At 53.4% G+C, this 17,325-nt stretch overlaps 1 protein-coding gene across 2 annotated transcripts in view; it reads right to left on the bottom strand.

The window, feature by feature from the left end:
* CASZ1 (castor zinc finger 1) overlaps positions 1-17,325 on the bottom strand; it is a gene marked incomplete at its 3' end in the record, with an annotated part of 150,419 nt that overhangs the window by 95,583 nt on the left and 37,511 nt on the right. The window contains exon 2 of one of the 2 annotated variants that reach the window (XM_082070013.1): positions 1,754-1,813. Coding sequence is in view for 1 of the 2 variants with exons in the window: in XM_082070010.1 (XP_081926136.1) it covers positions 1,728-1,731 (4 nt within the window). Of the gene's footprint in view, positions 1-1,727; positions 1,814-17,325 lie in introns of those variants that run through there. The other variant, XM_082070010.1, reaches the window with a different exon arrangement.

The raw sequence follows: 17,325 nt of genomic DNA, 5'->3' as shown, positions 1-17,325 counted from the left end.
AAGGCAGCAGTGCCGTACCAGGCAGGAGAGAGCGAGGAAGAAAAGTCATGGCAAGAAGAAAGAGAACAAAGTGTGAAAAGTGGGTGATGCTGGGCACAGAGGAGGACAGAACGAGAGCAAACGGACGGAGACACGAGGGACCTGGGAGACAGAGAGGGAGGGCGGGAGAAAAAGGAGGAGAAAAGAGCAAGAATAGCCACGCAGCGAGGAGCACGCGGGCGAGGCAGAGCGCTGTAACCAGGGCTGTGGAGCATGAAAAGGGAAGAATCTGCCTGTTCCTTTCAGCGCTCGGAGCATGGCGCTCGGTGCTGACCTACACTGTGCCCGGCTGTGATCACGTTTTCAGGGCCACTGCCTGCCGATCCCAAACAATGATGGGGAGCCTTTGAAGTCAGAGAAAGAAGCCGCAATGTGAACTGGGGACTTTTTTTTTTTTTCCTCCCCCCCCCCCATTTTTTTCAGGGCGAGGGGAAGGAGGGAGGAAAAGGAAGGGCTGAAGTGGTGGGGGGAAGGTTGGGGGAGAGGTTGCATGGACAAAACAGAGAGTTGCTCACGGCGGGGTGCCCCGAAACGAGAGAGACAAAAAGAAAACAAACAGTTTATGAGTAGGGCACATGCTGCCTGTGTCTGCGTGCCCCGCGCTGCCGGCCCCCCGTGCTCCCAGGGAGGCTTCTGTTCCCCAGCAATGATGGATGGACGCACAGGGCCATTCAGGCCTGCCATGTTACAGCAGCGGTATTTACATAACACTGGCCTTCCACCGGTCACCTCTGACACTGCCCAGCCCGGCTTGGGGCCCCTCGGATACCGCTCGGACTCGCACGATGAGCTCCCCGACCCGGCGGCACCGCACAGAGACACCGCACAGAGTGGGAACTCCACGGGTGACACCCGAGGGAGCCCCGTGGTCCCCTGAGGCCATGAGGAAGAGGTGAGGATGGCAGGAACTGCCTCGGCATGGCAGGGACTTCTTGGTGACCATCACCTGAGCTGGCACAGGGACTCTGACCCAGTGCATGGAGATAAGGCTTCTAAGAGAGGCGATCGCCTTTCATTTCCTTGGGCTCCAGGCCTCTAAGTCTTATCAGGCATGGACTAAGTGACCAGACAGCTCTAGGAAACTGCAAAATTGTTAGTTTTTAGGTTTTTTTGGAGCAACACAGACCATAAGGGCCTAGTTAAAGGGAAAACCCAGAAAAGTCAGGATCCTGCTGGAGACACGGAGCTGCTTCCATCCTACCAGCATGGTGCTGCAGTCTGAATAGATAACAATGTGCTGGAGGAGGAGGAGGAGAGCATGCACATGACTGTCTTAAATTATGTGAACTGAGCTCAGCAAAACTTCACAGTAGATGGAGACTGCATCCTATTCAGTGAAAGGACTTTATCCATCTCCCACCAGCCCACATGGATGAAGATAAAGTGGTATCCTCCTCACCAAAGCCCTTGCACACTTTTTTATCTTTAGGACAGAGGCAGTAGAGAAGATATGGAACAAAACCCACAGTGTCAAAAGCAGGTGCCCAGAACAACTGGTGTACAAAGACAAAGACAGGATTAAGACACGCATAGGCCATGTCTGCACTAGACCTTCTTCTGTTTCCATCTCTATAACTAACAATGGTCAATCCCAGAAGTTCTAGTGCAGACACGGCCACAGCGAGCAGGCTATCAAGTGTGAGAGACACGCAGAGGAAAAGAGAACCCAGGAGGGCGTAGTGACATACCCATTGCAGTCTGAAGTCTCTCCTACCTTTCGGAGATTTCAAGGCCTGGTTTCTTGCCTCGTTTTTAGTTCTAAATTCACTTCATCCTGGGGAGGGAAGAGAAAGGATCCAGTTAATATGCAGGGCAAGATCTAAGGCACAAATGCTCACAAGAGCTGGGTGAGAATGGGTGACGGGGCTGACGTGGGACATTCAGACTTTGCACGGAACAAACGCTGTCCCGCTCCTGGCTGCGCCACGCGGCGGCACGCACATCACGGACACGCAGCACTCCTGCCCTCACTGCGCACGAGACTCCCAACACGGGCTGGGAATAATTCAGCATGGCGAGAGCAGCTATTGCTGGCCCGAATCCTGCTGCCCAGCTACCGCACACAGACCTCACGCTGGTCTGCACCCGGCTTTGCCTACACATCTAAGGGCGCCTTCTGCTCCACGACAAATCATTCCAATGTCCCCATTTCCTCTGTTGTCCCCTCTTTCCCAGAGGTTCACCAGTGGGCTAATGCTGAGGCCTCCCTTGCACACCAATGGGGCACAAGACGACGGGGTGCAGGACTAGGTCCCAAGGCACCAAACCCCCTTATCCACTCATCTGTGCATCTGTGCAGAGAGCAAGAAGGAAAGAGAAAGGGGGCAGGGGAAAAAAGTCACAGCAAAACACATGAAAAGTAAATTGAATTATTTAAAACCATATGTTCCAAAAATGTGACAGAGCATAAAAGCCGTGCCGTGAGACTTCCGGAGGGGGTTATCCTGCACAGGGGGAGGGAGGAGAGCGCGCGGGGGGAGGACGGATCCACAGCCAGCCGGGGACTTCCCTCTCCCGCAGCCAGAGGTGGCAGGAGCACCGGGTGGCTTCGTGCACCCTGGCGAGGGTGCTTGGCCCATTCCTGCAGCCTCTGTTTTGCAACTGTGACAAAGCAGCTCTCACAACCACCCGAGACGTGGCGGTGACGTGAGAAACTGGTCACGCACAGTGAGTCGGGGGTTGAATCCAGGAGCCCCATTGCCAAGCACCGGTGCACAGTGTGTCTCCCTCTCCAGGGCGCAGCGGCGTGTGCTGCAACTCAGCCCCTGGTAGGGACCCCGTGTTGGCCTCTCGGGGAGCAAAACTGAGTGGACTTGGCTCGGGGGGGTCTGCTCTGCGGCTCACCCCTGTGTTTTGGGGCCCTGGTGGTCCATGCTGCCTCCTCCCGTCACTCGCACCCCGGCACTGCCTGTGCACTGCACCAAAGATAGATGCCCGGAGCTGGCTGGGACCCAGAGCGGGAAGGAGCTGGTGAGATATCCCAGATGGACGGATGGACATGGAGCACAGGGAGCCCCTGGGGTGAGAAAGATGCAGAACCAGCCTGGCTCCTTGCTCTCCCACTCAAATCCTGGTGCTCCCAAGGCTGAGGACACGGCTGAAGGAACAGCTCCCCCACCTGAGGTCCTTCTCCCGCCCTGGCACCCTCTGTCCTTCTGGCTCTCTCACCTTTTCCTTCCCTTTGTTCTCCCTTTCTTCCTTGCTCCTTCCATCGCTTTCTCTGCCATTCTGTCACGCTCTTTTTTTCTCTCCCTCCCTTTTGTTCTCTCCCTCTTTCCTGAGCTCTCTGCCTGTAACTCTCTCTGCCTTCCTGGCTTCACTCCCTCACCCCTGTGCACGGTCAGTTCTTGGGTTTGAGTTTTTAATTTTTTTTTTTTGTTTGTTTGTGGTTTTTTTCTCTGCCTCTTTTTTTTTTTTTTTTTTTTTTTACTCCTTTCGGCCACAGCTTATCAATGATGCAAGAGGAATAACGCCAATTTACTTAGAATGTGTAATCCCCAAATCAGATTGGGGGATTGTATGAGGCAATATGACCTTGCATATGTCTCCATTAAAGCCAGCCAGGCCTCCTCTTGTATTCTGTGTTCCCAGTACATATTTAGACAGATAACGCTAATTGTACTTGACATGTCCTCTTAAGGATGGACTCTTCCCTCCCCCAGCTCTGCCTGCTTCCCTGCCTGACAATGCGCCAGAGCGGAGCCCGCTTGCTGGCGGCACCGCGCGGGGAGCAGGGCCGGCACGGGCAGAGCGCGGAGCAGGGGCAGGGGAGCGCTGCTGGGACATGGTTAATCTGAGATTACACGCTGTTGCTGGGACGATCTTGGATTCTCCAGAAAAATGAGCGATGTTGCCAGCTCTGAAGCCACGGGTGCCACCTCACCCTGCTCCTCTTCCTGCTTACACCCCTGCCAGCCTCGTCCTCCTCCTGCCTCCACCGTCCTCCCTTTCACTTGCTCCAGCCCCCTTCTCTGCTTTAAGACACCAGGCTGGGCTCCTTCCCCTGGGTCAAGGGGACACAAACCTTTTGGGGACAGGCCCCAACCACGACACAACACCTGTCACCACAAAGTACAAAGCTCCAAAGTGTTTGGACAAACTGAGGAGACTCGCCTTGACCATCTTGGAAGCCTCCGTCCTTTCCAAGGAAGGGCTCCCACCCCGCACCTCTCGGCTCCCACATCTGGGCATACAGCTCTTTGGATAAATATTTATACCTGGCTACTGGCCTGTGGATCCCAGCTCCAGCTTCTAGGGAACATGGTGAAGAAATCCAGACCTCCCTCTTGCCCGTGCCTGCCCGTACATCTACTCTAGAGCAGACAAGCAGGACGTGGGAGGAGGAGGGGAGCTTCTTCCAAGGAAACCAATGGATCCAAAGTCTTCGCCAAAGTGGACTCAGACTTTTTTTTTTCCCCTTGACACAACATCCTAATTCGACTTTTTCAGTATCTTTCCTTCAACAACCTTTTTTCCTTCCTCCCCTTCCTACCCGGCAACTGCGCATTTATTAATTCATGAGGCACTAATTAGTTCTTTGTTTAATTTTGTGTTAAACAGACTGACCGGAATGATAACGACTTGCAGCGTTGCATTACGGTCCCCAACCGCCCCTGTTTTCTGACAACAAGGGAGCGCAGTGAGACTGGCGTGATGAACCCCAATTCCCACTCCAGTTGCACTTCATTAAGTCAAAATGTGACAAGAAGCTTAGAGAGCAACTTTCAGATCGGATCGCACATAACAATTGGGCAGGAAACTTTCCGAGGGGGAAGCGGGAGAGGCGCTGGCAGCCAAGGCTGGCACCGCGCACAGTCCCCCAGCGCTCCTGCCTTAAAGGAGCCGGCTCCAGGACCGAGGGCACGTGCTGGCGGCGAGGGACGCCGGCCAGGAAGGGGAGAGAAGGGTGGCAAAGCCAAAGCAACGCGGGGCAGGAGGCAGCACTGCTTTCCGCTCCCCTCCGTTTCATTTGCAATGATGGGTTGTGTTGGATGTGTAGGACCCCAGGCAGGATAATCACTCTGGGAACTCTGAGGGCATCTTTAGGCGCCTTCAGCTCCGTGCCTCAGTTTCCCTCCTGCAGCTCCACGGTGAAACAGCTGGTGATCCTCAGCTGCTATTCAACTGTCAGGAACTACACAATTGTAACAGAGTCCCCTACACTGCAAAGAGAGACGTCAAATACTGGCACCCACGTTGCTAAGAGGAGAAGTGAAGGGACAGCTCTGACAGCAGGGAGCGGGGTGGCTGTTCTCCTGGGGAGGAGTTGTGCCTTCCTCTAACTTTGTACACTGCCTGATGCCTCAATGGCTCTACCAATTTTTGAAACTGTTCCCGATCAGTCTAGTATCAGCAATAGCCTCATTAAGCCACAAAAACAAGTGCCCCAGACGCTGAGCTTGGTCTTATGGGTGGGAATACACCACCAGCGCTGCCAGTCCCCGAGCTCTTTGCTGAGTGCCACAAGTGCCTCACTGGCAAGAGCTGTGGCACAGGGTTTGGGCACAGGCTGACACGTCAAAAAAAGTCTGAGCATGATTTCTTCCTCAGCGCTGGTCAACATGGGACTGGCACACAGGTGACACAGCCTGGGTCACAACCAGGCCCAGCTGGATCTGCCCCAGTCTTGTTGGCACATGGATGTTCAGTGTATGGTCAATTCCTTGAGCCCCTTCTGGCTCACTGAAGTGCAGTGGAATGTAAAGAGCCTACAAGAAAGTGCAAAGGGTGTTCAAACACCTCCTGAGAGGGGGCATGTGTGTGAAAAGAGGACTTCCCCAGTGAGCAGAACGTGGAAGTTTTGCAGTAGTTCAAACTGCACCTTCTGCTGTGGATGGACAGCAGCTGTGGGCATAAGCCAAGATCACACAGAAGTGCAATGAGCTGGGAGGTCTCCCTGCCTTTTCTACCAGTTATTTTTCCACGCTTCTCCCTCATTCCTCTGCCTCCCTCCCCAGGAAAGGAGGACACATCCCCAGCCTTGCTCTGCAGGGGCCCAAAACCTCAACTTAGGTCCAAACCACTGGCAAAGCCACGTGAGGGACTTTCTTTCAAGTGTCACCTCAGGACTGGGGAGTGAGCCTTGAGCTGTGTGCGTGCACAGCACTATGTCCTGAACAGGGCAGAGGAGCGAGCGCTGTGACAAACCCCCGAGCCTCTGGGGACGCCTGTGCAGCATCAGTCTCTACGTGCGTTATCAGTATTTTCACCTGAGTGAGCTCTAAACATCCGGGCATTTGGGGAAGGGGCCAGGCTGCCGTGAGGTACCACAGCGTGCTGTTTGCCGGTACACTCGCAGCCGAACAACACACGGATCTGCTGGCAGATGTGTTTGCGCCGGCTTCCATCTTCCACAAATCTGGAATACAGCGGGGACCTTTCTGACTGATGAAAAGGCTGCTCCTGCATGACAGAAATCCCAGGAAGACACCAGATCCCTCTGATTTCAGTTCTACATGTGCTCTGAGTCCCATCAAAAGGCAGATGTAGATATCAGCACTCAGCTGGGGGGTTCCGCTGGCGTCCAGAAAGGACAGAAGCACCCATTAACACCTGAGGCAAGGACAACTGAGAAGGTCCAGGATTGCTGAGGACAAGAAACACCCGCTACCGTCACCAGCCCGACAAGCCTTCTGGGTTTTGCAGAAGGGCTGGAATATCCTGGTTGCTCTGTAGATGCAGTTCCACTTTGTCATCTGCTGAGTAGATGTTTCAGAACAAAGGGCAGACACGAACCCCAGCCCCTTCCTCTGCGATCCCGGTCCCTGCACACACGGCTGAAGGAGGGGGATCTCCTGTTATCTCCTGTTTCCCCCTCTCTTGGCTGCCATTACAAGGCAATACCAGTAGCGCAATACAAACGAGCCACATCCCCCAATTGTTACGGCTACGCGGCTGTCAATGCTCTCAGCAAAGTTTTGTTCTGAAAATGAGGGTAACAAGCATCCCAAATAGGTCATGGTCTGCCCCTTCTTCCTAAACCAACACGCTGAAATGTCCGAGACTCCATCGCCAACACTCTTTAACCAGCAGAACTCTCCGCCCAGGATTATGGGCCCACTGCCCCCCTTCTCTTCCCCTCCATCTGGCTGGGAGCAGCCTGGGACCAAGCGCTCTTCCCAGCCCTGGGAGAACCCTGCAGTTTCTCTCTCATAAAAAAGAAAAATGGGAGCTATAAAAAAGGCAAAGAAAAGAAAAGCAAAGCAAAGGGAAATCACTGCGAAGGAAGAAAAGAGCAAAGCCCCCCTTCCCCATTACCTGCCTTTTAGCACTGGGTAGAGCCGCCTGTTTCATTGCTCCCAAGGACCCCCCGGCACCGCGCTCCCCAGGGAAACCCTGCCCTGCCGCTCACCCTTTCCCCTCTGCTCAAACCTGTTGAGCAGAGCCCAGTCCAGCTCCACAAAGGTGATGCAAAAATGCAGAGGAGAAGCAGTGCTGGGCAGTAGAAAAGGGACTGGGGGATCTTGGAGGTAACTCTGCAGCTCAGTGCCCGTCGGCCACCCCTGGAGCCAGGCGTGGGACAGACGGACAGCAGCCAGCAGCCCTGCTGGTCCCAGTTCACGGCTGGTCCCAGCTTCCCAGTACTGACAATACCCAGGAGCAGGAAAGGCCCCGGACCCCCACCTCGCGGCACAGCAGGAAGGGGGTGCCAAGGGAAGATCCTGAGGAGTTCACCTCACCTCCCACCCCGACATCTGTAAAGCACAGCAGTCCCCAAACTTGGCATTTGGCAGCCCCGGGCTGGCTCCTGCTAATTTGCTGTCAGGCTGCCTAAGCAAACCAATTAAAACTAATCATTAATTATAAAAAAGAGAGAGAGGAAAAGACCCTGCACAAATGGAGAACTGGAAAGGGCATGGGGAAAAGAAGGACAGGAGGGAGCAGAGTGAAAGGAAAGAGCTTGAGAGAGGGGCAGGGTGGAAAAAAAGCTTCAGCATCCCCGGCACAGAGCCCTGGGTGCCCACAGCGTTAGGGCAAGTGGTCTCCCAGGGCAGGGTGGCGAGAGGCGCAGGTGAGGGAAACAGGGGGACCGGAGGGAAAATGGACAGTGCCAAGGATGGAGAGGCACGTGTAGCGACCAGGTCCTGCCACGGTGGGAGCCGGCACCATCGACACAGCCGTGAGCCCGGCTCCACGCTCCCTCACCAGCACAGAACCAGAGGGGCACAAGCTGATGAGCTGCAGCTCGGCACTTGCAAAGGGCAGAGGAAGAGGAGGGTGCAAGGGAAGCAGAGCAAGCGAAGAGGGTGCGCACCAGGACTCGGGAGCGCCGTCCCTCCACGTCAGGGCTACTGTTTCTCTCGGAGCAAATGCCTTAGATAGGGATGAAAAATGGGGCATTTATGAGAAGCCCCTGATTATGCGGATATGGCGGGGGCCCTGGCTCGATCGCCGTCGCTCCCGCTGGCTCCCGACGAGCCCCGGTGGCAGAGAACCCCGGCAGCTGTCAGCGCAGCCAGCGCGCCCCCGCCGCCCCCGCGCCTGCGTTTTGTTCCCCGGACCCGCACACACGCACGCTTCCCAACGCCCCTTTTGAAGAGCCTCGGGCCCACGTCGGGCTGGCGGATGGCGGAGAGGTGGGGGCAGTGCCATGGAAACGGGTCCTTTCCTGGGGAAACGCGCTGCCCGCCCCCCCTCCTCGTCCCGGGTGCCCCTTTTGAGGAGCTGTCAGGACCCTGAGTGAGTGTCACACGACCCAAGGACCAGGCGTGACCAAGCCTATTTTCTGCCTCAAATTTGATTGATTAAAAAACTTTTTAGGAAAACCATGTTAAAAGACAAAAAAAAGAAAAAAAAAAAAAAGGAGGAAAGAAAAAAAATAAACAGAAAGGGACAAGGGGGTGGGAGAAAAGGGAAAGGCCTCTGTGCTGGGTTTCCCTGGCAATAGCACCAGGGGACAAGTGTCAGAGGCAGATAAACAGCATAACCAGGCCGAAAATAAAGGTCAAAGGAAGCATGAAACTTAACACAACGGTGATTAAGATAATGATGAAGCAGGGGACCCCAGGAAAAAAAAAAGTGTGACACACAGAAACACACATATACACTCCAAGTGATGGTGCAAGAGACCTGCTACGTGGGAAGAGGCGATGGGCCTCACTGGGGTACCTGGACAGGTATGGAAACAGAGGAAAAACCAAAGTGGAGGGTTGGGGGAGAGGGGTCTGCGGTTTCCCCCAAGGCTGGTTGCTGTAGGTCGAGCCTGCCCAAGGCCACGAGCCGCGGGCCAAGGGAGTCCCTCTCGTCTCACGGCCACGCCGTCCCAGCCAAGCAGCGCTTGAATTCACAAGCGAATTCCTCAAAAGAGTTTCCCCGACGCCGGGAGGAGAGACCGAGTGGGTGTGAATCACAGAGGCCCCGCTGACACCGGCGGAGCTGTGCTGGTTTATGCTGGCTCGGGATCTGGCTCTTTGCCTTTAAGCAACTGGTATAAAAAAGTCTCAGAGATGCCAAGAGGGAAGGATGCTGGTCAGACCTCCCTGCCCATCTCCTCTCCCGTGCCAAGGCTAATTCTGCAGAGAAAAGCCCAGAAAGGCTGAAGGATTCAGAAAGCAAGTCCAAGAATGTCATACCCTTCGGCACCTACTTACTCCATCTCCAAACCTCTAAGATGATCTCACATTTTTGGAGCCCAGCTTATGACTTTCAGTTGCCTGCAACTGGCTACGTTACTATCGCCAAGAGGCAGCACAGAAATTGCAAACTGTTCACCAGCTTCTTCCTCTCTGAGTCCAGGACTTTAAAGCTTGTGCAACAGAAAGCGCTGGAGACAAAAGACTCCCCACCTTTGCTGTACCACCGTCCCATTGGGAGTAACTCGGATCCTCTGGAAAGCATCCTGGCACACCAGAGTCCCAACACGGACCTTCCCGCCAAATACCCTGGGGAAAGTAGTTTTTCAGTTGAAAACTGTAGTGGAACAGCAAAGAAACGTTTGCACAAAAAGGGCTGAAAAAGTGATACATACAAGCTTTTACATACACGGGCGCGCACGCTAAATTTCACTTCGTCACAAAGCTGTTTTCCATCAAATATATTTCAATGCAAAATTTCTAGCATCATATTCATGTGTCTCTTCCCTTCCCCATCATTTATATTCATGGTCTTTTGTAAAGAATTATTCAATTAAACCCCCGATGTTTCTCACTAGGAGAAGAGTCTGAGCGGTGAGAGGGGCTCCCCAAAAGTAGAGCCGGGCCAGGCGGAGCTTTGCTGGACGGGGAGAGGAGTGTGAACCCCCGAAGCTGCGCGGGTGCCTCGCACCCTGGAGAAACAGCACAGAGAGTCAGCTCTGCTTAGTTAACAGAAAACCCACCGCTCCGATCCCCGCCATCACCGGCTGAAAAATGTGATTTGAAAAATAATAATAGAAAGCAAGGCCTTTTTTAATTTCATTTTTGAGCCATTACAGTCCATGTTTTCATTCTTTTTTTTTCCCTCCTCGGTAATCAGAAGAGCAAGAAATGTGATTAAAACCTAAAAAAACCAAACAAATAATGAAAGCTGATATTCTCATTCAGTCCCCTGTGTCCAGAAACACGGATTTTAAGTGAAAACAGCAAATGTCCTTAGGCACAGGGTAAAATGAGGAGTTGGTAACGCAATATTTTGGTTAATGCTGTTACGATACGTACAAAAAGTCTAAGATACCAAAGATAACTTGTAAACATATTCTTAGTTTTTCCTCCCTGCACATCTGATAATGAGGGTTTAACACGCTCGGATGTGCGCACACGGGATGAGCAAACTGGTGCTGGGGACGCGTGTGCGAAATGGTATTAAAGCTGAAATCCTCTCAATGACGGAGCTGGTTCCATTTTACTTTTCGCAAGGAAAAGCCCCACCATCTCTCAAAACAGACAGTGCAACCTTGCGACTTTAAGCACAGATGTAAGATTACTACTCAGCAATAATAAGACGACTTCTATCAAAATCTTGTTTGCATTTTTCAATGGAAATAATACTCCATATTTCAACAAGCTTTGCGAGCAAAGATCAGTTTCGCTTTCTAACGTGCTTAAAGTGATTTCTCTTGTTCAAAAAGAAAACCCAGCAACTTCGGCAACAAAACAGAATGAAGAAAGGAATATGCCCGATACAAAAAACAGACCTGGAGTAAAAACACAAACGCTTTTCTAGCAGCGAACCTTCCCCGCAGCCTCAGAGCAAAGGAGCAGCTTTGTGAGCGCCGCTCCGGCGCAGCGCCGGTCGGTCCCCACGGGCGGGTGAGCAGCCGCAGCCGCCGGCACGGGCAGAAGCACCAGCGGAAGGTTGGACGGGCACGTGCCGTGGGCTCCCAGGCTCGCAGGGCCATCGGCTCGCAGGGAACATACTCCGACACGTGTGTCCCTGTACACGCGGGGCCAAATAACCGCACGCACCTCGCAAACGTGTGCGGAGCACAGAAAACTCCCGCGCCGCGGCCGAGGAACTGTCAGGAGAACACAAGCAAAAGCTGCTTCTTGACAGCGAGTCATTTATATTTTAGCTTCGTTCCATTATCCTAACGAATCCTTCATCAGCAGATGCAATATTAACAGCAGAAAATCAGCTCATTACATCCGGGGGGATTTCATCAAGTTGACAATCATATATGCAGCTACCCGAGCCTGGAGAGGACAGTGCTCTCGTTATTTAGTTATCTTGGTTTCATCTTAGAGGGTTTTTCTTTCTGTCTTTTTGGGGTGGGGGTTGATGGTTAGGGGGTGTTTCCCAAAGAACTGCCAGACCCCAGAGCTTTGCGGATGCTGGTCCACAGACAGATGCACTCAGCTGGGAAATGCTCCGGTAGCTGCAGCTGTTAAAGAGGAAAAACACCCTCATACAACATGCAACCTCTGGAGCTGTGTGGGCATTTCTCTGTGGAGCTCAGACTCCACAAGGGGGTTTGCATCATATACAGCCGCTGCTGTGTGTCCATGAACATCTGGAGCGGCCGTCCTGGTTCTTCTGCTCCAGGCAGGACTCCCCACTTACTGCTCTGAAGGGTCTCTCTGCAGCGTCCCCAGAGGGATAAGATGCATTTAAAGAGTCTGGGGTTTTGTGATGAACTTGTCAGGCAAGGAACAGAACTGCTGCTCCTCAGTGCCTGCACAGCCGGGGTCTGGCTAACACTGCCTGCAAAAACCCTCCTGCTCTGCCTCCCCTCCTAAGGGTCTTTCTCAGTAACATTGGCCAAAGAAGCCCTTGGCACCTCCAGTCTGAAGAGTCACTCCCTGCAGCCTCAGCCCTTCGTCCTGCCTACAAAGGAGCTTTTCTGCCCACCCTGAGATTTCCTGGAGGAACAGGGATCTCCTACTGAGTTCTCGCTCACACATGGCGGGTGCCTTTGCCACCGTGCCTGGTGATTTCAGCTGGAGAGCAACAATCTGGCTTCCAGACCTTCCTCTGCATCAGGGTACGAAGCTGGAGAGACCAGTCTGGCCCTGGACATGGACCTCCCATGGCAGACACCTGCTTCAGGACCAGCCTCGCTGCTGCTCAGCCTCAACCACCCATCATCGCTGAAGGCAGAAGTTGAGCTCACATCTCCTCCAGCTCCGAGGGGGCTGGGATGGGCATTTTACATTTTCCCAGCAGAGCTGGATTTCTGCACAGCAAGGAATATGTTCCCGGGACGTCAACTCCAATCTCCACTGCGCTCTGACAGATTTAAGCTCCAGTTTGTCCGACAACATCCCAAAGTGTAAGAAACTGGGGGCAGACTCTCTAATCAGGCTGTAGGACAAAGGCCCGGTCTGACCCTGTCACTTCCACTTACTCTTGCTGTCTGTCTTGCTCCCCCCACCCTCTCGGCAGCCTCCCTGCCCACCCTCCCTTCCCTAACACAGCTGGGCTAATCCTGCTCCTCCCGCGTCCAGCGCAAATCCTCCCCAGAGTAAACCAATCCTGGGAATTTTTATTAGATTATCAGCCTGCCAGCTCAGTGCTGGCTGGACTAATCCTAATCAGGACTGATTTCTATTAGCCAGCTTCAGGGAGGAGCTACGCTGTCCCAGCACCCCAGGCCCACTCTGGGGAAGCCCAAGGCCTTTTAGCCTGTTCTATTAAAATTTTCCTTTTAGAAACGAATAAATTTAGTCCAGGACTGGGGCAAAGTTTGCATGTGGGCTGTGTGCACATTGGGCAGCTATGGGGCAAACCCTCTCCACCTTGTCTGCAAGAGAGGCCAAGGGGGTCCAGGCCCCACAGCCCCTCCGGCTCCGGGCTGGTACCGCCAGCAAAGGCTGGTTAGTGCCACATGGAAAGATGCTTTGTGGCAGGGGACACGAGCCTGCTGGGTAGCGGGCTGAGATGATGGGCTCATTTTAGACAAGAGGACAAGCGGCCACAGCTTGAGTGACCAGGACAGAGTTCGCAGCGCTGGCTGAGTCAGCGAGGTCTCCATGCCCCATTACCCATGCCCAAAGCAATCTACTCGCACTTCCCTCCCCATTTTATTCAAGCAAACCCTCAGGTATTTCCTTCCTAAACCCATCCCTGGCCCTGAAACTGACCTGACTGCAACTGTTTGCTCTTTACTGGCGCAGGGACTGAGGCTGGTGAAAGTTCTGCTGGTGCCTTAACAGGATTTGAGTCAAGCCATGAGAGCAGCTTGGGCAGGCAGGTCACAAGCAGGGTGCTGTGTCCCCTGCCTCTGTCCTCTTGTCCAACCCACCCACTCTGTGCTGAAAGCACAACTATTAACAGCAGCCCCCAGGGGACTCCAACGCACTTCTGGAGCGCAGGCAGCTGCGATGCAGCCGCTGCCGCACAGAGAGAAATCAGGCAAGGGGCACTCGGGAAAGCTCCTCGTCCCAAAAGTGATCTGGGATCTGTGAAACCTTCCAGAGAAGAGGGGTCACTTAAACCTAATTGCTGTTAAGCTGCTTCTAAACTTGTCTACTTGCCCTCTCACATGCACATTTACACCATCTTTACGCTGCCTTCCCAAGAAGGATGAATCGCCTGACGGAGTGAAAGCTGCATTTCCCAGAGACCACAGTTCTCTCCAACCTGGTGCTTAACGTGAACAGGTTACCCACCCGTACAGTAGCTAGAGGGACTGCAATGCACTGGACAGGGCTCTGAGCAAGACCCAAGCTGAGAACAAGATCATATGTGCTTTCCGTCCTCATGCGAAGCCCCAAAAAGAGAGCTGAGAGCCCCAGCCCTGCCCAGAGCTCGGGGTGCTGCCCCTCCACGGCCGGCTTTGCCGAGGAGAAGCACCCACACCTTGTAAAGGAGCAGCTCCACCGCCGCTCTGTGCTCAGGGACATCAGTGTAAATCATGAGCAACTGTTGGGCTGCAACTTAGAGCAGCTCGAGTCCTCCTTCTCCTTTCCGGCCAGGCTTACAGCACCAGTCTTACTCTGGTAGGTGGCAAGGTTTCCTAAGAGAGACTTAACGAGATCCGGCTGGAATCAGAGGCTGCAGCAGGCTTCCTGATGACAGAGAGAGAGATGGGGGACTTGGCCCAAACCCTCTAGAAACCACATCAAAAAGAGATGTGGGCGAGAGCCAAGAGCAGATGATCCAACTGTGAAAGGGCTCTGTATGTGTCTGAGTGTGTGCGTGCGTGCAAGCAGAGGAGAGAGCAAAAAATCAAAAGAAAGAGTAAAAGGAAAGAGGAGGAGTAAGAATGAACAGAAGGATGGAAAGAAAAGGTGTGGAGGCACGAGATCAGGAAGGGACCAGAACTGTCACAATGTGTGTGGCCTGCTTGCAGGCACGCGATGAACAACAAAACATGGTAACAATATATAATTGATGTCATGTGTTAATGATAAACGCAAATCAGGAGAAATACTGGGTCTGTGTCTATATCCTCCCAACTCGGATCTCAAAGCGCTACAGGAACGCGGGGCCAGGCTGGTTTCAGTCTGGTGGAGCCAGGCAATGCGCGTCCTTTGGAAAACTCCAGGTAAAGGAGATGAGACCCAGGGACCAGCCAAACCCAAACCCCTTGTTGAGATCCACAGCCTCAGGGATGGAGACAGAAGACTAAGGCCTTTATATCCAAAGGCATATATCATATGCCAGATGTTGGCCAAAAATGCTCGAGTACCACGGGCAGAGATGAAAGGGAAGGTGAGACACGCAGCAAACTGAGGACAAGAGAAGGGAGTATTTGACGGACTAGGTGAGCAGTGGGGACACCAAAAGATGAAACGGGATAAACCCGAGTCGGTTCTGTGCTTTGAAAGAGTTCTGGCCGGCAGCAGGGACACCAATGCACACCTGGCGTCACCACCCCGAGCGGCTGCGGTGGGCAGGGAATGTGCCCAGCTCCACGTCCCCTGGAGCCGGGACATGCCCAAATGTGAGCAGGGAAAGTTTAGACTTTCCTCCCCCCCGCTGCCTCTTTTTTTTTTTTCTTTTCCAATTTATCAGCAGATTGTGTGGAGCCGAGTGGCGCTCGCCTCACCCTGCTAAATAAAGCTTTGGTATTTCTGATAAAGCCATCAAATTCCTTATCACGCTGACACAAAGAGCATTTAAAGAGACACACACACTCTCCAGCACCCTCCACGTCCCAGTCCCAGGCGCCTCAGGGTAACCTTTCTGAGCTAAAATGGAAATGGGGGGAGCGGGGGGAGGCGGCTGCTGGAGCCCTGAGTTTCCCAAGCACCAAACCCATGTTTCGAGGGGACCCGGCCTGTTTAACCTTTAAAGACGGAGGCTGGGTTCTGTCAGGCTGTCCTGAATACTGGGACAGATTCGATAGCTCTGTGTAAATAATGCAAGCTGAGATGTGGCATCAATAGAAATGCCCTGCAACAAGAAGAATATCGATAGCCGGAAAATCCTATGAGGAGGATGGCAAACCCAAGTGTCTGTAGGTGCTTTTAAATCAGGAGAAGAGAACCAGAGATCTCGGGCTGTCATGAAGACACAACTGGGGCTGCCATTGCCCGTTTTCCTCATGATGGCCTTGACAGGGTGTGAAAAGATAGGGCCGTGCCGTGGTCTGGACTTCGGCACTGCCGTTCCCTTGCTACACCAGCCTGAAATCTGCCCCCGTCCCCCGAGTGATGCGACAGCCGCCGGGAACCCCGCTCCCCTCCCCGCAAACACAGCCCGCAGACATTCTCTCTCCTCTTCGCCACAGCGCAGGCTGTTGTTTAACCTTCAAATTTATTATTTTTAATTATTTTGATTTATAAAAGCGTGCGGCAGTTAAAACCACATTAAATAAACTCAGCGTTACGGCGCTTAACAAACACACATAACTTTGGACTTGTGAGGACTCCATAAAATAATCATCCTCCTGGAAGTCGCTGCAGCCGCCCGCCCGCGCCTGCCCCGTCTCGCTCTCGCCCGGCCGGGCTGCCCCGTCGCCACCTCCCCGCGTCCACAACGCCCCTCGCTGCTCCTGCCCCATATCCACACTGCCACGTCCACGCACGGCTCCATCAGCACCTGAAATTCCCTCCTGGCAGCCCCACTCACACCTGGACTCCTCACCCTCCTCTTCTTCCCCCTCCACAGTCTCCGCGCTGCCCGTCCTTCCAGCTTGGCTTTCTGCCCTTCTCCAGAAGGATGTTTCAGACTCTGACCTCCCCTTCCCAAAAGGTGTTTTCATCCCATCTTACGCACTGCTGAGATTTCAACAGATGAGCTCATCGTGTTTTGACACCATAAAAATCAAACAGCATTAGGTCTCTACTGCCTTGCCCAGGTCTTGTACTCTGCTTCAAATCCAGCTCTGCACCTCTCTGTGCCAAGCAAACCATCAAGCCTGGAGGAGATGAAGAAGAAGAAACAAGGAAAGAGAGGAAGGAGAAAAAGGACGAATAAAGAAGTGAGAACACCTGCGTTCTGGTAAACTCCACCCCGGATCCCATTGGGAAAGGCTGTTTTAGCACCTAATCCAGTGTTAATGAGACTTCTGCTTCCACCGCCTGCACACAAAACCTCGGCAAGCACCTGAATGCCGAAGGGGTGGGCTCTGCCTCAGCCCCTCTCCCACCTGCAGACGGATCCCAGAGACCTGGAGAGTGCACAGCACGCTCCTCCTCCATGTCCCCTGCTTCCAGGAGCAATAAAACACACGGGTGCTTTTAAATCTCAATCACCTGCTGTTTCTCAGCCTGGCAGGGCCATCCCAAGGAACTTGGTGGGTGGGCCTGAGACACACACAGAAAGTTGAGGGCAGAGACTCTTGCTCCCCCGTTTCATTGGCATTTGCAGTAAAACATCAGTGATTTATACAGGAAGTAGGTGAAGAGCAATTATAATTGATTGGGAATCATTTCCTGATGGTGTCTGGGTGTGATTGATGGTGCCGGCCGACTGCTAAAGGAC

The sequence above is a fragment of the Streptopelia decaocto genome (genome assembly GCF_964273445.1).
Source record: "Streptopelia decaocto genome assembly, chromosome: 20".
NCBI classification, from domain to species: Eukaryota; Metazoa; Chordata; class Aves; order Columbiformes; family Columbidae; genus Streptopelia; species Streptopelia decaocto.
The sequence above is the reverse complement of the archived record's forward strand: the minus strand, read 5'-3'. Positions and strand labels throughout refer to the sequence as shown.